Source organism: Rhineura floridana, chromosome 1, assembly GCF_030035675.1.
Source record: "Rhineura floridana isolate rRhiFlo1 chromosome 1, rRhiFlo1.hap2, whole genome shotgun sequence".
NCBI lineage: Eukaryota > Metazoa > Chordata > Lepidosauria > Squamata > Rhineuridae > Rhineura > Rhineura floridana.
The window spans coordinates 10,880,962-10,904,995 of NC_084480.1; the positions used below are offsets into that span (position 1 = coordinate 10,880,962).

The 24,034-nt window shown below is 47.5% G+C and overlaps 1 protein-coding gene across 1 annotated transcript; it reads right to left on the reverse strand.

The window, feature by feature from the left end:
* Positions 1–866: 866 nt before the first annotated feature.
* LOC133383745 (uncharacterized) lies at positions 867–8,369 on the reverse strand. The gene is made up of 4 exons (XM_061625060.1): positions 8,112–8,369; positions 6,485–6,528; positions 6,272–6,369; positions 867–1,268 (listed from the first exon to the last, which is right to left on the reverse strand). The coding sequence occupies exons 1-4, from the start codon at positions 8,231–8,233 to the stop codon at positions 867–869; spliced, it is 666 nt and encodes a 221-aa protein (XP_061481044.1). The 5' UTR covers positions 8,234–8,369.
* Between the last annotated feature and the right edge of the window lie 15,665 nt (positions 8,370–24,034).

Below are 24,034 nucleotides of genomic sequence, written 5' to 3' on the forward strand. Positions count from 1 at the left end.
AAGGCGGTCCTTCTCCTCCTCCTCTCACCTGCGACCGGCTTCAAGCGCCGGCTGCCTTTCGCGCAGAATTCCGGGTTGCCGAGTGCCAACCTCGGCCTCGCCAGCCCATGCGGCAGAAGGCACATGCCCGCCCGCCCTGCCTTCTTTGGGCCGAGGAGAAGGCGGAGGCCCAGCGCGCCCAGGAGGGGAAGAGCGGGTGGCGGGGTGGAGGCTTAGGTTTGGGAGAGGCATCTCGGCCGTTGCCAGCCTCAGGGGGGAGGACGGAGCCTGCCCCTCACCTTTCCTGTAGGGACCCCCCCCAGCAGCAGCCCTTGCCCGCTGCCGAGCGGCCTGCCAGCCTCAGCAGGAGTGGAGGCCGGCCAGCCGGCTCCTTCTTAGCCCCAGAGCCGGTTTCCCACAGCATGAGGGGTGAAGCGGCCGTCCGTCCTTTCCGGAGCTGGCAGGCCGCTCGGCAGCGGGCAGAGGGAAGTGGCTGGGAGCCCCTGCCTGCTTTCGGGATGGGGAAGGCTCTTGTGTATATGTGCGTGCCCTTCTCCTTCTCCTACACTTAGCCTCATTGAACTCCTTTCGGCTTGTCGACCCAGTGCCAAGGCAGCTTCCATGCAATGACGGCGGCAGCTCGAGTCTTCTTGAGGCACCTGCTGGCAGCCGCTTCGTCCTCCTGTGTCTGCAGTCCCCGGCTGACTGAGAAAGGGCGGGAAGGCGGCCAGCCACAGCCCAACGTATGCGTGTGTCAATCACACATGCGTGGCTGAGGGGGCCGCTGAAAAGCCGGAGATCCACCTTTTTAAATGAAGTATAGCCGGAGGCCGGAGACGGCCCCTTTACCCCTGAGACTCCGGCAGGAAACCGGAGACCTGGCAACCCTAATCTTGATCCTCCAGGTGGGGAGTGCTGGGCTGTCCCACATCCTTGATCTGGTCAGACTTCTGGGAAGTCACGTTTGCCACACCAGGCTCCCTGGCAATGATCTGGCTGCCTGGCCTTGAGAATTCAGCTGCTTCTGAGTTGCCACCCCCAACTGCAGGACTCTTTGCCTCAGGGGCTCCTTCTCCCATTGAAGCGTGGGACTGTGGGGGTGGGCGGTCTGTATCTGTCCCCATCATAGCTGCTGCACTGGAGCCTGCATCCATCCTCAGATTGCCAACTGTGTGGAGGTCAGGATTCCCTGCCTCTTCTTCCTCCTTCTTCTCCTCCGGGACACTTTTCCCTGATGGGCCAATCACGCCTGAGATTGTTACACGTTTGGAAGGCTTGACAGCCACCTGCTGTGGAAGAGCAAAGAGAGAGAAGAGAGTGGGGAAAAAGAGATGGGCGGCTATAGGAGAGGCAGGAGAAAACTTGGTGGGGGGGACAGCATTAAAAAAATGGAGCAGAGGTTCTCAAACATTCCACCCCCAGGGCCCACTTGAGGTGACTGAAAATTACTGAAGCCCACCAGTCACAAAATGGTGGTGCAGGGGCAGAACCAGTCAGAGACTTGTGGCAGATGAAGTTTGGTATAATCAGCTGGCAATTACTGATATCATTTTCTATTGATCTCTAAACCATCTTGAAAAATTGCTAAATTCTTTGCCACAGTGTTTTCCTTGTGGTAGGGAGTTCCATAGCTCTGCTTTCCTAAGTACAGGTATTTGCTCGAGCTACTGTGACAGCCTCCCTGTTTCACTCAGAATTTGCAGTTCAGTGGCTTTAAAGGGCTTTTTCTTTTATATTTTTAATATTTTCTCCATGCCATCCCATCCCCCCATGCCTCTCAAAGTATTTTTTCCCATCTCCTGTAATTTCTTCTTCCACTTAACATGTACCTTATCCACACACACCCAACTGCCAGTTTCTTTCATCCCTCCTGCCTGTTCATGTTCCACTCATGTCTTTTTCCTTCTGCGGAGAGAGGCCTTTTTTCCCTTCTGTTCCCCACAACTTCTCTGTCTCCCAGCTACCTTTACATTTCTGGCATTGGTCCAACCAAAAGGCTATGTGGCATGTCTAGGGTGCAGGGCAGGCAAGTGAAGAGGCACTAGTCAGGCTGTGGCACTGAAGCCCACCTGAAAGTGGCCCTAGGCCCACTGGTGGGTCGAGGCCCGCTATTTGAGAAATACTGCACTAGAGCATAAGATGAGGTAAGCCTCAACTTGGTGCTTTAAAAGTAGTAATTTGTTTTGTGGTGATGACTGCCCAATCCTTTTTGACCAAAGGTCTTCTTCAGGAGCAAAGGGTTTTAATGTGTCTTATTCTAGTACACTTGCTAAATGTTTGAAAGTATATTCTTGAGGGTGTTGTGTTCAAGGGTGTACAAGAATAAGACACAGAAAGACCCTTTGCCCCTAAGAAAGAGCATTGGTCAGAATGGATTGGGCAATCTTCACAACATAAATTAGTCCTTCCTTCCCTTTTGAGCACCCCTATGAGACTGCCTCTCCCTTCTGATAGGGCTGTCCAAAATTCAAGCACAAGGTCTTAATTTGTATTATGCAGTGACAATCCTTGACACCACTGGGCAGGGTTTAAATTTGGAAAGAAAGGGTAAAGAAATCCTAGGACTCAAACCTGCCCTTTGACCCACAAATCATGCTGGCTAATGAATCCCAAACTGGTGAGGTTAGTGGCAAAAAGGATTCCACATATGCTCAGAGGCTCTCTTATCTTATTTCTTCACATATACCCTAGCTGAGGCTTGGAACTGAATTCTTTCTCAAACCTTGCTGGGGTTTGTGTATTTGCATGTTGTTAGGTGTAAGAATAGGTGTACATTTGCATGAACAGATATGTGTCTATAAACGGAGTAATAAACTGAGTAAGGAATTGGAATGTGGTTTTGGGAGGGGGCCTGAAAAGCATCACCTTAGGGCAAGTCTCCATTGGAGCTACCATGGTGCAGAAATGCAGAAAGAAACTTCTAGAAGAAAGAAGGCATCCTTGAGGCATGGAAGAATTCTGCACTATGAGCTGGTTCATATATGAACCATCAAGTAAAGGATTGCACATGTGTAGGGGCTATCATAGATCAAACACCAATGACAGAATGTCTACATTGCCCACTGTCATCTCAAACACACATTCTGATGTCATCCATCAAGCACTGATGTCACATCAACATAATACATTTAAAGCACTCTTGTAACACTTTAATGGAGAATCCTGGGAACTGTAGTTTGTTACAGGTGATGGCAATTGTAGATATAGATAATTATTTAAGGGTAATGGGAATTGTAGGTCTGTGAGGTCAGTTCCCTTAAACTACTGTTCCCATTTATTTATTTCATTTGTATATTGCCCCATAGCTGAAGCTCTCTGGGCGGTTTACAACAATTAAAAACATTAAAAACAAATACAAATTTAAAAACACATTTTTTAAAAAAGCAATTTAAAAACACATGCTAAAATGTAAGTTCTTTGATGGAAGCCAAGACATTTCAAGATCTAATAATCAAGTAATTATTAGGGCAGTCTAGGGATTCTGCTCGTGTACCGTCCACCCCGCTGCACGACGGACTCCCTGGCCGAGGTGCTGGAGGTGGTCTCGGCTGTGTGTGTACAGTCCCCAAACCTGCTGGTATTGGGGGACTTCAATGTACATTCAGAGGCCATCCTTACTGGGGCGCCTCGGGACTTCATGGAAACCATGGCTTCCTGGGAGCTGCACCTTATTACAATGGGGCCCACCCATGTAGCCGGTCATGCACTCAACCTTGTGTTTGTTTCGGGAGAGGAGGGGAGTGATCTGAAAATTGGGGGTACATCCATCACCCCCTTGTCATGGTCAGACCACTACTTGGTGAGGATGGACTTTTCGGTGCCACAAACCCTCCGTGGGGGTGGAGGACCTATTAAGATGGTCCGCCCCAGGCGTCTGATGGATCCTGATGGATTCCTGAATGCGCTTGGGGACTCTCTGGAGCATGCACACAGCCACTCGGCTGAGACCCTGGTGGAGGGGTGGAATGCCGCAATCGCCGGGGCATTAGACTGGGTGGCTCCGAAACGCCCTCTCCCCCTGAATAGAGCTCAGATGGCACCGTGGTTCACCCCACGGTTGCGAATTCTGAGGCGGGAGGTGAGACGGAAATCTCGCTCTGACAATGATCGGACACATGTTAGAGTGGCTGCGGCAGCCTATCATGTGGCAATAAGGGCAGCAAAAAAAGATTTTTATGGTGCCTCTATTGCATCTGCAGAGTGCTGTCCCAGGAGACTGTTCCAAGTGGTCTGGAGCCTGGTCGGTCCAGTTGCTCCGGAACCAATGGAACATGCTAAGGCCTCCTGTGACGAGTTTGCTAAACACTTTGCGGAGAAAATCAATCGTATTAAGAGTGCTATTCCGTGCGCTGTGGACACAGTGAGCGAGCCAGAGGTGACCAGTGGTGCTCTGGTGGTGTGGGATCGGTTCCAGCTTCTTCCATCTGATGAAGTGGACAAGGTGCTTTCAACCTTAAAGCCAACCACTTGCTTACTCGATCCTTGCCCATCGTGGCTCATTATGAGCTGCAAAGATAGACTGGGTGAGGGGATCAAGATGGTGGTAAATACATCTCTCGAAGAGGGAGTAATGCCATCAGCGCTCAAGGAGGCAGTAATAAAACGAATCTTAAAGAAGCCCTCCTTGGATCCCCAAGATCTGAACAACTTTCGCCCAGTCTCAAATTTGCCATTCTTAGGCAAGGCGGTTGAGCGGGTGGTGGCAAAGCAGTTGCAAGCGCACTTGGAGGAAGCGGATTATCTGGATCCATTTCAATCGGGCTTCAGGCCTGGACATGGGACTGAAACAGCCTTGGTCGCCTTGGTAGATGATATGAGGAGGGCGTGGGATAGGGGCAAATGCACCTTCCTTGTCCTCCTTGATCTCTCAGCAGCTTTCGATACCGTTGACCACGTTATCCTCTTGGACCGCCTGGAGAGGTTAGGCATGGGGGGCACTGTATTGCAGTGGTTCCATTCCTTCCTCTCTGGTAGGTACCAAAGAGTGGTATTGGAGGATGAGGTCTCGGATCCTTGGCCTCTCACTTGTGGGTTGCCACAGGGTTCCATCCTCTCCCTGATGCTGTTCAACATCTATATAAAGCCGCTGGGGGCAATCATCAGGAGATTTGGGCTGCAATGTCATCAGTATGCAGATGACACGCAGCTCTATCTCTCATTTAAATCTTCACCGAGGTTGGCTGTAGAAACCCTGTCCAAGTGCCTGGAGTCGGTGAGTGGCTGGATGGGAAGGAATAAGCTGAAGCTGAACCCTGACAAAACCGAGGTACTGTTTGTGGGAGACAAGGGAAGGCTGAGGGATGTGGACCTGGTGCTCAATGGGGTACGATTGCCCCTGAAAGACCAGGTCTGCAGCCTGGGGGTCATTCTTGACTCCCAGCTGTCCATGGAGGCTCAAGTCTCAGCTGTGAGCCGGTCGGCGCTGTATCAACTCCATCTGATATGGAGGCTGTGCCCCTACCTTCCCAACCATCTGCTCCCACCGGTGGTACATGCCCTGGTCACCTCTCGCCTAGACTACTGTAATGCGCTGTACGTGGGGTTACCCTTGAAAATGGTCCGGAAGCTGCAACTGGTACAGAATGTGGCGGCTCGTCTGATTAAAGGCAGCCACCGGCAAGATCACATCACTCCAGTGCTGAAGGAGTTGCACTGGCTACCGGTTGTTTACCGGGCCCAATTCAAGGTGTTGGTTTTGACCTTTAAAACCCTACACGGTTTTAGCCCAGTCTATCTGAAGGAGCGCCTCCAGCATCGTCAGGGATGCCGCTCAACAAGATCAGCCTCAGAAGACCTTCTCTCGATCCCACCGGTTAAAACAGTTAGACTGGTGAGGACTAGAGAGAGGGCTTTTTCAATAGTGGCCCCCACCCTGTGGAACTCTCTCCCAAATGATCTCCGCCATGCTCCTTCTATGATGAGCTTCCGCCGGGCCTTGAAGACCTGGCTCTTCAGGCAGGCTTTTGGGGTGGGTTAGGTTTTTACTGTTATGGTTTTAAATTTTAATGTTTTAATGTATTGTTTTTTATCTTGTACGTCGCCCAGAGTGGCTGGACAACCAGCCAGAGGGGCGACTAATAAATTGAATAAATAAATAAATAAATAATGATGTACATGCAATTATGAATCAGCTGTAGTTGTGAATAGTGAGTAGAGAAGATCACCCTATTGACCTCACACCTGCCATCTTATTTTAGGAACAGGGAAGCATATGACAATCAGATGCACCAGAAGAGCATCTCTGACTCACAAAATGTTTCATTCAAACCGCACCCTTGCTCTGCCCCAGTACCTTAGAATCTTCCCTGCTTTTTGACAGTTTCAGTTTCTGCATAGATGAGGACAGGACACTATAGATGGTTACAAAAGTAAGGCTGCTTCTTTGTCGAGCTGCAAAGCAAATGGAGCAATTAGCCAGCGACATGGCTTCCAGCCAGGGGCATGGTGGTGGGGGATATGGGAATCAAGCATTCATATAGGCCATCTAATTGGCATTTCTTCCTACCTGAACTCAGAGCCTTTTTCAGTTTGTTCTTGGACATCTGGCTCCTGTTTAGATACAAGTTCAGTTAGTCTAATTTGTTAAAGGAGTTCAGAATAAAAACACAGCTAATGATTTTTATTGTTATTCCAAGGTTCATAATAGTACCCGAGACCACTTCCTGGCCCTGCCTGGAATCCCAGGAATCAAATGTTTTAAATGGAAGAAGTATGTTTCTAGGTCTCATGGATGCAGCAGTTAGAAAAAAATATGATGGCATGCTTAACTAATGGAGTCAGCAGTTATACATAACAGGAATGCCTGAACATGGGGGACATTATGGCAGTAGGCTGCCACAATGTGTCTTTGTTAGAGAACCTTCGCATGCGCAGGATTTGTGATCATAGGAAGAGAGGGCCTCCTACATGGACAGCTGCATATGTGAGGTTCTCTCACAGATTCTAATGAACATGCATAGGTTACAAAGCTCGTCTCCCGCACCCCTGTCGTTAATTTAGCATTGTATAACGTTTGATCTGAACAGGGTGGTTTATAGCAGATGCCACTGGAGGTCACTGATTCATAGGGTCACCATAAGTCGTAATCGACTTGAAGGCATATAACAACAAAATAACATTTGAAAAGGGCTCAGGTGAACAGTTAAAAAGCCCAAATGCATTACATTTTCCACCTTTTGAGATTTCATACTCAAGATTTCTTAACCTGACTCTGGGGTTAGTGCTTTGGGAGCAACATTTTTAAAAAATAAGAACATGCAGGAGGACTAAGCACAACATGCCCACTAACTCTAGTTTGATATCTAGGCAGTTCAGGAGAGCAATATGCATACTTTGCAGCTAAAACTTGCAGAACTGTATATTTCCCATAACACCTAGGGATGGACCTGAGTTGCACAGGTCCAAAATCACAGCTATGGGAGGAGCCCTATTCCTCCTGAGCCAGTAGCCAAGTGAGAGAATTTTAGTTGGTGTTCCTCAGCCCAGGAACTGCTAACTCTCCAGCCCAGCAACATGAGAGCTGCTTCTCCCACACAGCCCTTCTGTCCAGATGGAGGAACGACATGGATGGGGGAAATTATGTGGTTCATTTCCATACAAGCTTCCTTGAAAGGGTGGTGCTGGCATGGGAAGGAATTGCTTCATTTCCCCGCATGAGTTCTTCTATCCCAGATGTGGGGAATCTTTGGCCCTCCAGATGTTGCTGAGCTACAACTCCCATCAGCTCAAACTAGCATGGCCAATGCCCATGGTAGTTCAGCAACATCTGGAGGGCCAAAGGTTCCTCGCACTCATTCTATCCAAGCAAAGTGGTGTGGAGCTGGACTGTAGATAAACAATTTACACAAAACTGTGGTAATGTATAAATTAGGCTCCCACCATCTCATTTGGAGCTATTGGTTGACAAGGTTATAGTCGATCACTTCACACCGCACAGAATATGACATTCTTGTCTTCTTCACTCATTTGAGCATTTTATCCCAGAGATGCTAACAGATCTGCTTGCCTTTGTTCAGCTGGGCTTCAAAGGAAGCGCACCAGGCAGCTGGTTCTCTTATCTTGCCCAACCCAGATTGCTGAGACTGTACTTCTCACCCTGAACATCTGCCACTTGGTTCTCCCAGCCAGCATACCTGGGGGGTTCCTGTTTCCCTGCAGCACTGCTTGGCTGGATCTGCTTGGCTAGATCTTTACTTTCTTTATCTGTTCCCAGTGCTCCGCTCTGGGGCCTGCTTGTAATCAGGCCAACCACCATGGAGGGCCCCACACCCACAGTCTTCCAGCCTTGTTGAGAAGGCCCCACTGCTACTGATGCTGTTGTCCTGTGGACTTGTAGCCCAGACTTCTTTTCCTTCCGTGATGGGCTCCAAGAAGTGGAGCGCCCCTTCTTTGGGGAGCAGCTTAAAGACGTCTGTGGCCTGCTACTCTGTGCCTTGCTAGGCTCCTTGGATTTCACATTTGTTGTCTGTGAATGTGCGGCACTTTCCTGGCCCCAACTCCCTGGCTCAGAAGGAGCAACTGCGGCTGCAGGTTTCTCAAGTCATTTGAGCTGGCTGACTGGTTGGTCTGGATGGGCCAGCTGCCATTGACTTGGCACCCACTTCAGAAGGTCCAGCAGCCACTGAAACATCATATGCATCTGACGGACCCGCCGCCTCTAAGGCACGGGATTTGGGGGCCGGACTGGCTGCTGGTGCTTTTGTTGAAACACCTCCGGATGCAGGCCGACTCTGCTTTGTGGAAGGGCTCTGGGAAGCTGGGCCTTTTCTTCCTTGTCGTGATGAAGGTGTGACTGGCTTTGATGGGCCAGGACTTCTGTCCAGAGATTTGGCAGCAGACTCCTTCTCCTTGTGTGTCTCGGAGCTGTCCTCTTGTGAGAGTGTAGTGGCTAGGGTTTGTACCAAAGATCTGGATTTTTTGCTCCTTTGTAGTTTCACAGGTTCAGGTTCACATTCTAATGATGTTCTAGGAATGGAGGGACGTGCTGCCTCAGACACGGCAAATGGCTGAGAAGGTCCTGCTCCCACTGAAGCTCGAGATTGTGGGAAGGAGTGAGGAGAAATCTGCTTAAGCATGGATTGCTTCTGTGATTCGGAAGGTCTGCGGAATCCGGAAAGGCCAACCTGGGATCCTGGTGACTGCTTAGTTGCACTCTTGCTCATCAACTTGGGAGCAGAAGACTGAGACTGTTCTCTGGAAGTGTATTCCTATAAAGGAAGAAGGGTAAAATATCCTGGCATATATGGGGAATGGATTCCCAGAAATCAATGAAAGATAAATGCAATTACCATAGCATTGCTCCAAAGAAAGCTTGGCCCACCCACTTCTCAATGAACTAGAGCTCTGAACTCATACAGGAAGGCAGAAGGGCTAGGATTCTGATGACTGGTGGTCCCAGAGCTCTGCCCACTGCTTTGGTGGGAGACTCCACTAGACAATGGGGACAGGGAATCAAAGAATTTTACTACTGCAATACAGAACATGGACCCCCACCTCTTCCCCCATCTCTTGGTTTATCATTTAGGGCTTATTCACACGGGAGCCTAACTTCGTACTAAAGATGCTGCTTTTACAGTCGTAATAGATTTTCAAGGTCTACATTTTTGCTCAATGGTTGCTTCCAATCTGCTGTTTTCCATTCACACAAGTAGGCATTCCTCTGGGAAGGATTAGTGTTGCTGTTTCCTTGCAGCCCTGCCCTCTAATTTTAGATGTTTACTCCCTCCAGTTCAAGGCTGAAGCTGGGAGAGTGCCTTGGTATGCAATTGACAAGAAAAAATTAAACTGATTAGACCCCCTCCCCTTCTCCATTGTCAAGCCTGAGTGAAAGGCAGACTGGGGAGTAAGTGAAAGGCAAAATAGGCAGCAGCTGGGGCAGCTTTTGCAGGTGGCAGAGAGAGAGGAAGCAGGAGATGGGGCATAAGAGAGCCCACCCACTAAAAAACATTGAAGCAAAGCACCTACAAGGAGGAGCGCAGCACAGCTGAGATGGTTTTTCCTCTTCACATTATCAGCGGATTGGATTAATATAGATTTAAAGAGGAAAACTGTGTGATAACTTCTGCTTGCCTGCAACATCATGTGAACCATGCAAATTACAAGGGGATGCAAGCAGCACCACACACACACTAAATTGCCGTGTAGATGAGCCCCTAAGTCTGTGTTGTGTTCTGGACAACTCAAAAACTTGCATACTATTTTTTGATATTTTGGTTAGTATAATAAAAGTATTTTTCAAATATGGAATCCAGAACATGGATGGCATTTGATTTCTTGTGATGAAACTTGGCTCTCCTTTCAGCCTCTGGTTTTCCACAGAGAGGAAAGGCAATGGAATTTACAGGTATGTAACTGTCACAGCTGTCCTCAAAGAACCCTGGGAACTGTAGTTTGCTGAAGGTGCTGAGAATTCTGATTACCCCAGCCCCTTCACACACAACCATAATTCCCAGACAAAAAGGAATGGCTAGTTGAGTGCTTCCAAATGTTTATTGTGGGATGGGTGTTCTTCATTCATGCAATATTTTCTGCAATGTCCATACAATGTCATTGGTATCAACTTGCCAGCCTGTCTTTCTTCCCTATTTAATTCAGACTCACCCTTTCTGGGGAAAATCTGCTAAATTAAAAAAAAAAACTGTTGCCAATAACCAGTTTGAAATAACTGAAAAATCATTTACAATATTAAGCCCCTATCTAGAAGTGCCCTAAGTTGTGTAGAAATAACCTAAGCATAAGATGCAGATGTGATCTAAGGACAGATGTTCTCAATGCTTCTAAATAAATAAATTGCATTTTGGGAACAAGAAGAAATGAGTGGCTAGTGACTTGAGGTGTCAACTCCTGACAAAGCGCACTCCCTCCTTCCCCTTTCAGATGGGAAAGGTGAGGGGCAGGGGATGCTTTGGAAGCCAATAAGGACAGTAGCGGGCATGTGGCCAGCGGAAGACAGGAGAAGGAATGAGGCCAAGGAGGACAGTCTACAGGACAGATTGAAAGGCTACAGAGGTTTGCAGTTCCCCATCCCTGGGCTCATCAAAATAGGGAATGCAGGGAAATATTTGGACCTTGAGGGTTCTTTTTGAGAAGGGAGAGGGGTTAAAGCCTGCCAGCTAGCCAGGCCTGTTCTATTGGGTGTAGAGCTGAAAGACTGAGAACCAAGATTCCTGGCTTTGCTGAGGCCCAAGTGCACATTATAGGGAAATGCGTGGGCATCATGTGACCCACATCTTCCCCTGTAGACCCCCTAGTACTGGGCAGTTGGCAAGGGAAAGCAGTGGAATGTGTTTATATTTCTCCTTGGCCCGCTGGCTCTCCTTCATTGACTGCTGCTTGAGGGGAAGCAAGGAGATGCTTATGTGATGAATGTCGCTTCATGCTCCTCCCAATGACATGTTACCAGGAGATCCTAGGTGCAGGGGAAACACACATTGGTATTAACCAGGTGTCAATACGTAATATGTAGTTAAGCTGAAAGTGAGCAATGAAATATGCTAGATAAAGAAGGCTCACAAGCCCACATCTCTGATTTTAAGAATGGTACCTGAGACCTTTCCTGTGCAAGTCCCTCCACTCCTATTCTCTGCCTTCTGGGTCAAATGTCTTTCTCCCCTCACAAATGGACATTCTAGAATCACCAGTTCCACCCCCCCTTGCGATTCTGCCTTCAATCTGCATCCCTTCCCTCCCCCTTTCTCACATTTCCGACCACACAGGTCAACCAAATTGCAAGTCAAGAAAATTGCTGACAGGGACTAGCACCTGGGGAAAATGCCCTGTGTGTCATAAGGTATCCCAAGCCCAGCCACTGGGTTCTCTGGGAGATAACAAGATCTGCAGAGCTGGAGAAGGAAAAGATCAGTCTCCTTACCTTTTTGGGTGAGATTCCAACTGATCCTTGAGAAGCAAAACCTTTTGAAATAAAGAGGAAAGGAGGAAGGGAGTGAAAGCTGTGGAGGCCGCAAAGGGTCCTGTCAGTGGTCTGTAGAGACAGGCACCTGGTTCTAGGGGGGATGCACCCCTGCTGTCCCACTCAGCTACTTCAGACACTCCGCTGTATAAAAGGCTCCAAGATGTGTCATCCTGGCATCTCAAGACTGGGGGCACCGTGCTGAGATGTTTGGCTGGAGGGCTGTTCTTGTGCCCACCTCAGACATATCAGGGAGCAGGGCTGAAGTTTAACCTGAGCATGGCCTTGCCTTCAGTGCCTCCATCCTTACCTGATTTGAGGATGCTGTGTTGTGAAGCAAGGTCACTTTCCCTGAAATGGAAAGGCGTGGATGAGAATTTGACCACACAACTGCCACAGTTTGGCCAGAGCGGAATCAATTTCTCATTTCACAGGTGGAAACATGGATATATTTGTAACACCCCTAGTTCCATCGCAAAGGTCGCTGACAAGGCCTCCCCTTCCAATTACACATTGTTCAAGATTCAGTCTCCACCTCTGTATGTGTGAATTAATTTATGCTGGAGTAGCCTGGCCGCCACCTAGAAATGGAAGGATCTATCAATTTCTTATTTTTCCAATAACAACAACAACAACAATATATTTTTGTTGTCCGCCTCTCACACAGAATGTAGGTCCTGAGGTGGATTACATAGATTTAAAAATACAAAGTATTCATAAAACCATACAGAATAAAAATATAAAAACATACAAAAACAAATCCATAAACAAATCCATAAGAACCATACATAAACAAATCCATAAAATTCTTAAAGACATCAATATGAAAGAGTAAAATTTTAACCAAATGCTTGGATGAAAAGATGGGTCTTCAGCAGACAGGGAGCTGATCTTACCTCACAGGGGAGAGCATTCCATAGTCTAGGGGCCACAACAGAGAAGGCTCTGTTGCGAGTGTTCGTCAATCAGGCTTCAGATATAGTAGGCACTTGGAACAGGCCCTCTTCCCTGGCTCTTGTGCAATGGACATGACTAATGAAGGGAAGGCAGGCAGATGCCTAGGTCCCAAACTATTTAAGGCTTTCAAGGTCAAAACCAGCACTTTGAACTGTACTGAAGCAAACTGGGAGCCAATGTAGCTCTTTTATCGTAGGCATCTTCTGTTCTCCACATATCTGTAGGAACTTGTAAATTTCTTTTTAGTCCTCATGAAAATTTATCAGTATTTTGGTATGAATTTATAACACATTTTTATATACTAGTTTTACTAATGTACACATTTTTGCAAGCAAATCTGCCTAATATAATAATTTTTTGTATGTCATTTTCACTAATATATCAATTATTATGTGTACTTCCCCCTAATTTATGTAAACACTATTTGGTTGGAGAACTCCATGGCAAAATTTGGATAAGTGTAAAGTTCGAAGGAGGGCTGTATTTGGGTTCTCATATTGTTTCGGAAAGTGCAAATTTGATAGCTTCACCTTGAAATGCAAAATGGATCGAATCCCCCCCCATCCCAATCTCCACCAACTTGAAAGCCAAATGGTGTTTGTTCTTTTAGTTACAGAGCCAAACTTAGTAGTCTAACAATGCATTACCAACAGCTCCAAATACAGCGGCTGCAGTGTATGAAATGGGAGACTGAGCCCTGCATGGTGTCTTGGGGGAGGCCATGGCTTATTTTATTTCTTTATTATTTGATTTATATCCTGCCCTTCCTCCCAGCAGGAGCCCAGATATTCACGTGTACCAGAGACACAGTACGTAAACATATATACACCTAGACATTTAACCCCAAGGAAGGAGCTGAACCCTGAAGAATGATCAGCCATTTGTACTAAAAATGCCCCCCCCAATAGGCACAATGATTTACCAAGGACCAGGAAACCAAGAAAAAAGGGCAATCCCTGGTAAATAGGGACTGTTGGGCTATATGGGGAAAGCACTTGGCTTTGGGCCAACCATGGGGGGGGAACCTGAGCGGTTGCTAGGCAACCCCCAAGCTCTTCCTCCCCCTCCCCCTAAACAGCCAATATAGCTAGCCAGTGCAAAGAGAATGAATGAAAATTCAGCTGCTTCTGCATTCCAGTGCAGCTGCACTGAGATGCAAGGTGAAGGGAAAAGAGATGCGTTGTTGCTACATAACAGGGTAGACCCTGGCTAGTACTACCTCAATAGACTAATCTCTCAGGGGTTACCCTGCTCTTTTCTGTTTCTCTTCATATCCGCATGATGTTTTGCCAAAACCAACAACAGTAAATTAATTATTTTGCGTTATTTTCAAACAAGACAACGCTTAGGATTGTTCAACCCAAAGCACAGCATGTACGTACGTGGATCTTGACATGCTCCTGGCCAAGCTGGCCTGACGTAGCTGCTCCTTCAGCTTTTCCGCGGACTGTGCATCCGTGATGGCTGGGAGCCAAGGCTGTTGGAGAAACACAGCACGTCATGCAGATGTGTAAGGATGGTCTAGTAAGGATGGCCGGGAGGGACGAGAGGGCGGGGGATGTGTCTGGGGTAGGGATGGGGGAGAAGTTTGATTCTGTTCACACTGAAAGGCAAATCAATCAAACTGGCAATTTCTGAAACAGTACAAGAACTGAAAGACAGCCCTCCATTGCCATTTGCACTCATTCCAATTTGGCAATGCAGTTGTCCAACCAGACAGTGTTTATCAAAATGCATCTGACGGGAAAGTGTGCATAACAATGAATATATTAGTGAACATAACATACAAAAATGGGAGAAATTGCTTGCAAAAATGTGTTCATAAGTCAAAACTGCATACAAAGAGAAGGAGGGGGGAAATTAGGGGGGAAATCACACCAAACTGCTGATGAATTTTCATGAGAATTTTTTAAAGGGCAAAAATTGGGAAAATGAGAAATTGGGAGAAGTGAAATGGAAGATCCTTCCACACAGGCTTGTTGACAAGCTGGGATGCCAGAGGTGGGGGAGGGGCTAGGGTAAGACTGAGCAGCGTGATGATGGCAGGCGGATATGGTAAAGGACAAAGAAGGAAGGCTTTTGGGTAGCTTTGCTTCATGAGACTCACCTTCTCAGATGTAGCACGCAAGCTAGCACTCTTCCATATCGTGTGAAGCCCCGATTCCTTAGAGGCGAAGCTGACTGGATCACTGATCCTGCCGCTGGCCACGTGCAACATGTAAGCAAGGCGAATCCAGCGCTCAAAGAGGACGTTCTCATCCCCTTTGGGGGCACAGAGTTGCAGATAATATTTTCGCCCTGTTGCCAACTTTACTTTCAGCTGTCGCTCATTCACATTATGCACAAAAATCTCCACCAGGTGTAGAGGGATCAACCTGTGAGGGAAGGAAGGACTCAGCCTAGGAACCTCCCAGGTGGTGGGGTTTTCCCGGGAAAGGGAGGGATGGCAGAATGGGGGACTGCACCAATCTCACCGAGTGATCTCCAGGTCTTTCACCGTTGCCTTTGTGGGTTTGACACCTTTCTTTACTCGGGCAATGATCATCAGGTCAGGAAGTAGTAGAGATGGGCTGCTGGCTAAAACACCCATGGTGATTAGATTGGGGTGGTTGTGGATGCCAACGTATTCACCCCTCTTGGTTACCTGCGGGAGAGGAGAGGAGAGGGGAGGGGAGTCTGCTAAGAATGGAACAAAAGCTGTGGCAATAGGAGCCCCAAACAAGCTACAGCATCTGAAATCATTTGGGCAATGCAGGGTCTGGCTGACAGTAGACCTTCCTTGCTGTTCCTTGCACTGTGGCTCCTACGCCTCTTCAGGCCTAGAGTGTCTTCAGCCTACCATCAAAGCCTTTGTTTCTTCCCCCTCTCATATATAATCACATGAAGCTGCCTTAATATCAGGATAGGCCACAGGTCGGTTTAGTCCAACACTGTCTGTTCTGCCTGGCAACAGCTGTCTATATGGGCTTTGGTGGAAGCAACAGAAGTGGCTCCTTTAAGGCATATAGGCCACTGCCCAACCAACAGCAGCATGGCCATAGCTCAGTGGCAGAGCATTTGGTTTGCACGCAGACTGGCCCAGGTTCAATCCCCAGCATCTCCAGACAGGGCTGGGAGAGGCCCCTGCCTAAAACCCTGGAAAGCTGCTGCATGTCAGAATAGGCAATACTGAACCTCCTCAGTATTGTTGGCAGTAAAGCACCAACCCTTGCAACAACAAGTAACCTGAGCCAGTAGGGGGCGATAGACAGAAAGGCCACCTATTTTCCCCTTACTGATTCCTTGTTTGTTTTTCCTCAGGCTTTGCTTCCTCCTGGCTCTGCAATGGCCACATGTATGTCTGTTGTCAGAATGATTTTATTCCCCAGCGGTAATAAACCTTACATTTCTTTACCCTTTCAACCAACAGCCTTTCGAGACTATTTTTGCATCAGGCTATTTGTGGCAATATATGCCAATTTACTTAGACTCAGACTAAGGCAGCTCCCTATGATTGATGACTCTTAGTCTGCCTTCAGTCAGCCCTCACTTGCCCTGCCTTCTTACTTGCAAGCAATCCAGGGGGTGGCACTGCCTTTGAGCTTCCTCCCCCTTAGTCTCCTGAGTGTTGCCCCTCATTGAACTCAGCCGGGAAGAGGAGGATAGAGACAACTAGAATGAGTTGGCTCTGACTGTCTTTGGCTCTGGTTCCACCTCCCATTGGGGCTCCCTGCCTTTCTGCCCCAACAGTCCCAATGGGCTCCAGCCACCGTTGGACAGAAGCCTTTCCCATCACCCACTACCTGAGCCTTTCAACTAGAAGTCGGAAGCAGGGCCTTCTGGGGCACTTTGCTGCAGTCGGTTGTCAATGCAACCATCTGCCCCCTCCCATGCCTCTTTATGAGCACTTCCATGCAGAGAAACACAAGGAGACACAATGGCCCAAACTGGCATGCCAGCAGGCACATGGGAACAGGATGGCTCTTAGTGATAATTGCGAAATGGTTTGCCTGCCGCCGCAAAGCATAATGGAAACTGCAGTTTGTAAAGTTTTCTGGGAATTTGTAGCTCGGTCGGGAGAAACCACAGTTCCCAGGATTCTTTGAGGGAAGAAGTCACATGGTTTCAATGGGCTTCTGCTGGGCGGATGGGCGAGATATAAATCTAATTAACAACAAAACAACAACAACAACAGCAATAATAATGTGTGTTGGATGTGCTTTAAATGTATGGTATTGGTGTGGTATGGATCTGCCTTTAATCTATGCTGGCCAATATGGTGCACATCCTTGTACGTTCGTGGGGGGAGGGCAGGCTCCAACAGGGAACACTGCTGCAGAAATCTCTGTGCTGTAAGCCACACTGCCCAACCAAGGGCAGCATTCAGTTCACCTGCACAAAGCTGCCCTCGAACATTGGTGCATCTCCATATGGATGGTATTCAGGCTGCCGCAGCACCTCCTGCAGACTGCCAGTTGCTGGGGCCCAGCCAGGGAAAGGCTGCTCACGGATACCTTTGGTGAGATTCTGCAAGCCCTTCTGCTTAGTCCCTGGGAGACCGGAAAATAAAAATTAACAAAGAGGATTCATATGAGAAATGACAGGGGAAGTCCAGGGTCAAAACGTTCAGTCTGCAGGACCTGGCTTTTGTCTTGCAGCAGGACTCAGGGACCCTTCCCTTTTGCAGTTCACTCCCTGTGTCAAATTATCAGCAGCGGCTTGTGGTTCCATGTCAGTGGAATCTGCTCTGGGTTTTCGTCTGAACTTTTGAGCGCTGTCCAAGGTGCTGAAGCCTGACCCCAAATTTAGATTCAGCACCCTGGACAGCTCCTTGAAAGTTCAGAGTGAACCCCGGAACAGATTCCACCGCCCCACTGACATGGACCTATCAGCCTCCATTGCAAATTATAGGTTGTAAGCCTCTTGGGGCAGGAACTTCTTCATAAAGCCGGTGTGGGGAACTTTGGGCCCTCCTGATGTTGCTGAACTATAGCTCCCATCAATGCCATCAAGCATGGCCAATGTCCAGGGATGATGGGAGCTGTAGTTCAGCAACATTTGGAGGGCCAAAGGGTCCCCACACCCACAGTAAAGCATCACACACAGTGATGGTGCAAAAATAAAGCCTCATTATACCCCCTCCCACATATGTTAAAGTTCACTAAAGGCCTCTAACTTAAAATCATAGAGTTGAGAGATGACAGGGACCCAAAGGCTATATAATTCAACCTCAAAATCAACTGGCCGCCAGTTCTTCCTAATAGATTTACATTATTTATTTATACACCACCCTCTTGCAAAACATATTGGGTGGTGTACAGCAACATAAAAGCATTTGGCTGCAGACCACAGCGCCTGCCAAGCGAGCAATGGCTCTGGACAAGTCAAGCAAGTGAGCCAAGCCATGTGTGTAGGTGACAGGCAACACTATGCCTGCTTGCTCCTCTCAGATAAATGAGCCAACATGATCTGAGGGGAAATTCCTTCCTGTCCTCAAACACGGCCATCTGTTAGCTCTTGAACATGAGCAAAACCATCCATCTCACAAGCCTTTCCCTTGAAATCAAGGCAGAATTCCGTGGAACTCAATTATCTTCCTCCTGATGTTCCATTCCCAATGGACAGGGTCCCCCTCCCCTCTCAAGAACCTGGGCACCCTAGGTCCTACCTGCAGGGTACATGTTCATGGCTGTGGGACTGAGTGGAGACTCAGGAGTGAGTTATAGTGCCTTGCTGATTAACATGGCACAAGGCATCCCTTGGGTCACAAAATACTGGCTGCTTGTATGCCTGCACATTATGACATCGTAAGGCAATTCAAGCCAGTGCCTGGAAACTGGCAGTAACAAGGATATTGCTGCCTACGCTACTAGAGCTCCTGGAGTGGGGGCACTGTGGCTTTTTGTGCCTTGGGACACATCCTCAGTGACCAGAGTCAATGGCTCCCTTCATGTGTGGTTGGCACATGGGCATCATCACTGGCACTGCATGATTGGTGGGCCTTGGTGGATTGTCCATGGAAGTTTGGTGTGTGTGTGTGTGTGTGTGTGTGTGTGTTTTGTGCCATTTAGGATTTTCTGTGGTGTTTCCCCCTCCCAAGCTGACCATGTGTAAGATACGGCTGCTGTTCTGCCAGTGTAAACCCCCCCCCGAAGCATTGGAGTAGAGCAGGAAGGGCTAGCCTGTAGCCTTCCAGATGGTGCTGGACCACAAGACCGAACAACCCCAACCATTGGCCATGCTGCCTTGGGCTGATGGGAGTTGGAGTCCAACAACATCTGGAGACCCAAAGCTTCCCCATCTCTGGAGCATAGGTCTGTAAACACACTAGTTGCCAGATCAAAGCTTTTCCATTAGCCACAGCTGGAGGGAACACAGGTTGATCTGCTGTGAAATCTCTCTCAAGCTGAATTTTTATAAAAAAATGCATTCAAGCTGCTCCCACCAGATTTTACAGGGGAAAGGGGCAGGGTTTGTCTAGCGTTGTGTGGCCCTAGTTTCAGAAGAGAGAAAAATGGAGACATGCTGAAACCACTGAGTGTGCTTCTACCCTAGGAGTGCTCTGTTCAGTTAAGAGTTGAAAGAGATGTTGATGTTGCTTTCAGTTGAGTACCCTTTGCTTCTGTCAGCCATGGAGCATATTTTTGAAGAAAGCCAGGTAGTATTGTACACACCTGCTGGCTTTCAAAACCACTATTTACCATTTTTTTACAACCTCTGTTGCAGGTGCCCATCAAGAATTTCAAGTCCCATGGCCTTTTTTTGTTAGTTCCATTAATTAATTGCAGGGGGAATTTTTTATTCTGTGCATTCAGCATGGATTTAGCTGAATCCAAGATGCTTTGCTACCGGAAGCTGAGCCAATCTGGTTCATGCACTCTGCTAGGGCCAATACCTTTTTAAAAAACAGTCTTGACTATCTGAGATCCTGAAGAGCCACTGCCAGACCAGCCTTCCTTACCTTGGTACCTTCCAGATGTTTTGGACGACAGCCCCAGTCCAAAACATCTGGTGAGCACCTGGTTGGGAAAGACAGGAATAATTATACTGGGCTAGATGCAGCAATAGTTTGATTTGTTATGAGACAGGTTCATCTGTTTAAAGCAGGCCCTCCAGATGTTGCTGAACTACAACTCTCATCATCCCTGGCCATTGGCCATACTTGTTAGGGCTGATGGGAGTTGTAGTCCAGCAATACCAGGAGGGCAGTACATCACCCTGATTCAAAGCAATAGACTCTGAAATCATAATCCCATAATTACAGGTGCCCATCATTGGAACTGGTGCCTCAACTTTCTTCCATGGTGGAACTCAGGGCAGCATACAGAGGATTCCTAAGGAAGGTCTAACCAGGCCCAGATGTCCTCAGTTTCAGTAAGGTTGCTGCCTCCATCATACCAAGTTCTGGATGCCACATTTTAAGGAGAAATAGGCAAATTGGAATGTACTCAAAGCAGGCAGCTGGTAGTCAGAGATATCAGAAACAAGCCCATGAAGAAAGTTTCAGGGAAATAAGACCACATTCACACCACACATTTATTCCACTTTAAACAGTCATGGCTTCCCCCAAAGACTCCTGGGAAGTGTGGTATGTGAAGGGTGCTGAGAGTTGCTAAGAGACCCCTATTCCTCTCACAGAGCTGCAACTCCCAGAGTTCTCTGGGAAGTAGGACTGACTGTTAAACCACTCTGAAAACTGCAGCTCGGTGAGGGTAATAACAATCTCCTAACTCTCAGCACCCTTCACAAACTACACTTCCCAGGACTAGTTGGGGGAAGCCATGACTGTTTAAAGTGGAATAAATGTAGGGTGCAAATATGGTCTGAGTATGTTCCGCCTGGAGAAGACAGGATGGGGTTGAGGGAAGGAGACATGATAGCACCATTCAAATACCAGAAAAGCTGTCACACAGAAGAGGGCAAAAATTAATGAGGACTAATGTGTTTTAAATTACAGAAGGGTATATTTCAGTTGAACATTAAGAGTAACCTCCTAACAGTAAAAGCAGTTCAACAATGGAACCAGCTATGTTGGGGAGTGGGGACAGCAGGGCCTCTCTCTCGCTGGAGTTCTTCAAGCAGAGGCTGGACTAGGTGGCCTGCAAGGTCCCTTCCAATTCTAGATCGCAGGAGGCCAAAAAATTATTTGTGTTAATTGGCCCCAATTATGAAGCCACTGCCTTCCCCCAATACAATTACAGCTGTTCCACATCAAACTTCCAATTTCCCCCCTCCCCCAAATGTGAGGTGGACATTTCAGAGAGTAAGACACAGTGAACACAGCCAGTTCTTGAAAATTCCTTTAGTAGATGGTGCATGGAGGCCTTTCCAGGACTTCATAGTAGAGATAGCCACAATTATTGCAAAGTAACCACCTCATTTCACCACAGCTCTTACTTGCTAAAATGTGTGCTGGTTTGATGTCAGTACCCATTTCCAGTTCTACTACATAGGTTATGCTCCTGGTTACCCGAAAGAAAGGACTCATTTTTGTAATGTTTGGACAACTGTTGAGAAGGATGCAGCTGCAAAAAAAAAAGGTTGTGTAGGGTAGTTTTAAAGAGCAGGGCTGGGGAACCTGTGGCAGAGAAACCAATAGATGCCGGCAGCTTGCTCACCCCATTCACCGGGCGATAGACTCCCATTCACATCAGCCTCAACCAGGATAGCCAGTAGGTAGGGATGATGGGAGCTGTAGTCCAGCAACATGTGGAGGGGCACAGGTTTCCCATCCTAGATTTAGGGTCTTGGGTCAGAATGTGAGACATGAAGGTAAATTTAATTGCATTAGAATGGCCTTGGCCAAAGCACTACCTGCCATCCAGGCTTGCTGTTAGGATGAAGGAAAGTAACAGTATTTAAAAGAAATTTGCACACTTGCAGTGGCACTGTAGAAACAAGAGAATAAACTAGTGATGAGAGTACCTATGGCCATCCAGATGTTCTTCAGCTACAACTCCCATCATCTCTGATCATTGTCCATGCCGGCTGGGGTCAATGGGAGTCCAAAAAACATGTTAGAGGGCTACAGGATCCCCATCCTTGCTCTACAGCATAGGCCAAAGGGGTAATGTAAAGTGCAGGGCCAGGGGGCCATCCTTTCCCCTATAATCTTGTGCTGTGTGACTCCAATGACTGACCAATACTGAACAACCCAGGGACTCTTCTGGAGCAGCTCAAGTACCTCTAACAGTATGATTGCAGGTAGCAGCCCTGAGGGGTCTTTGTCCCAGCAGCCCTCCATGCAATCTGAAACCTGCTTTTCACCTTGCACCTTCTAATCAAGGCAGCCAGCTGTAGAGTGGACAGGCGAAAAAGAGGCCAGGGCTCCCACATCTTTAATAATTGCACAGGAGGGGGAATTTCAAGAAATTCTCAGGGGTGGGACAAGCTACACCTGCTGAAATTCCTCTTCTACACAACTACTCAAGTGTGCAAGAAGCCTATTCTTTTTCCCTACCTGGCTACTTTAGCCCAATGTCTCCTGAATTCCATTTTAAGATTACTGCAAAGTCCAGACTTTGGGCCATTTTCATCTTGGCAGGCTTTTTATTGTCCCCCACTGTTTAAACACCCCATCCCCCGCATTAACATCCAGCAAGAAGAGTTCTAGGGAACTTGAAAGCTTGCTCACTACTTTGTATGTCGTTTTAGATGGGCCTAATAAAAAAGGACCTACTGTTTGCTACTGATTCCTCAAGAATGCTTTACACAGCCTCCTTTCCCTTACCCACCACCCATTTCCCATCTGGGCACTGATCTGGATTATCTTCCTCATTGCTCCGTAGTTGTGAAGCTAAATTATCCTGTATTAATTTGAAACCAATTATCTTTTCTAAGCTGAGTTGAGAGCACTTTGCCCTAAAGGTGGCATATAAGTACTACAGAATAAATACTTTACAAAGGATAGCCCTCCATTTGAAGAGATGTTAGAGGCCAATCCTCTCTTTCAGGGTGTATTCGATATGAAGGGCTGCTTGCTCCAAGTCCAGTTGAAACATAAAGAACCCTAAGAAGGGAGAACAGGAGGGGCCTTAAAGTTGCCCATCAACAGTTTGCACCTGAACAGCCGACGGAGCAGGCAAACAGGCCCCCTGGTCACAAGTCTTCTCCAGCAGGGTGAGAGGCACTGCATTTATAGTTACATTATAATACTTATTTCTGTATTGGCACTTATACAAATTAGTATATGCATATTTTACACAAATTGTATCCTCCTTTGCCTTCTTTTCTGGCAATGTGTAAGTGGCTACCCTACTCAGCTGCATTAGAAGAACAGAGGCTTTAGCCTTATTTTGCAAATTGTTGTATGTGCTGTCTTGAGGAAGACCCCCTATCCAGTTCCTGTGCAACCTGATAGAGAGGAGGAGGAGGAGGAGTAATAATAATAATAATAATAATAAATAGCTTTATTGAGAAACCAACCCACAGAAATAGATCCTGAGATGCTGCCAGAGACACTCACCCTTACTGAGACAGACAAACAAACAGCAACCCTGAGAAACAGCAAGGCAGGTGCCCTGGTTGCAGGCTGTGGAGGCGGAGTCAATGTTGGGTGGAGTTGGAGGCAGAGGCGGTAGAAATGTACTGACTCCGACTTCAAAATAAATTTTGATTGACAAATTTTTTAAAATATAAATTCACAATGTCAAAGAAGCTTCCCATGAAGTCAGCTGTAGTTGAGCATTTCACCATAACTCAAGACGGAAAACATTTTGGGTGTCAGTGTATGACACAGGACCCAGATGAAGACAAACGCTGTGATGCCAAGATCAGCGCATATTCAGGCAGCGATAAAAATGCTCCTACGAGAGCTTCCAATTTAAAAAGACATTTACAGTGCTTTCCAGGACTGTGGAGGTGGAGTCGTGGAGTTGGAGTCGGAAGCAATTTTGGATGGAGTCAGAGTCGGACAGTAGAAAAATAGAGCAGTCAGAGTCGAAGGTTTGGCGTACCGACTCCACAGCCCTGGCTGGCTGGCCCCAGCATCATTCCAAAGCTGCAGCCAGGATCTGGTTAACACAACAGCACCAGGAACCAACCAATCAATATTTGACTTCCAAAGTGAAGGCAGCACAGCAGGAAAGAGCTCCCCCTTCAGGTTTCTCCAAGTAGTGCTGCGGTTTACACTGACAGGCTTCAACAACTCTGTGCCAGTAGTTCTAGATTCCATACCCGAACTAGATTAGCTAGACTTTAAAATAAACCTCA

Bases quoted from the DNA above. Each gene is read 5' to 3' on its own strand.
- LOC133383745 (XM_061625060.1), bottom strand. From the start codon at position 8,233: ATGGTGGTTGGCCTGATTACAAGCAGGCCCCAGAGCGGAGCACTGGGA. The intron at 6,529-8,111 runs GTATGCTGGCTG...GTATCTAAACAG, and splicing joins GGGAAACAGGAACCCCCCAG to GAGCCAGATGTCCAAGAACA. The intron at 1,269-6,271 runs GTACTGGGGCAG...GCTCTTCCACAG, and splicing joins AAAGCAGGGAAGATTCTAAG to CAGGTGGCTGTCAAGCCTTC.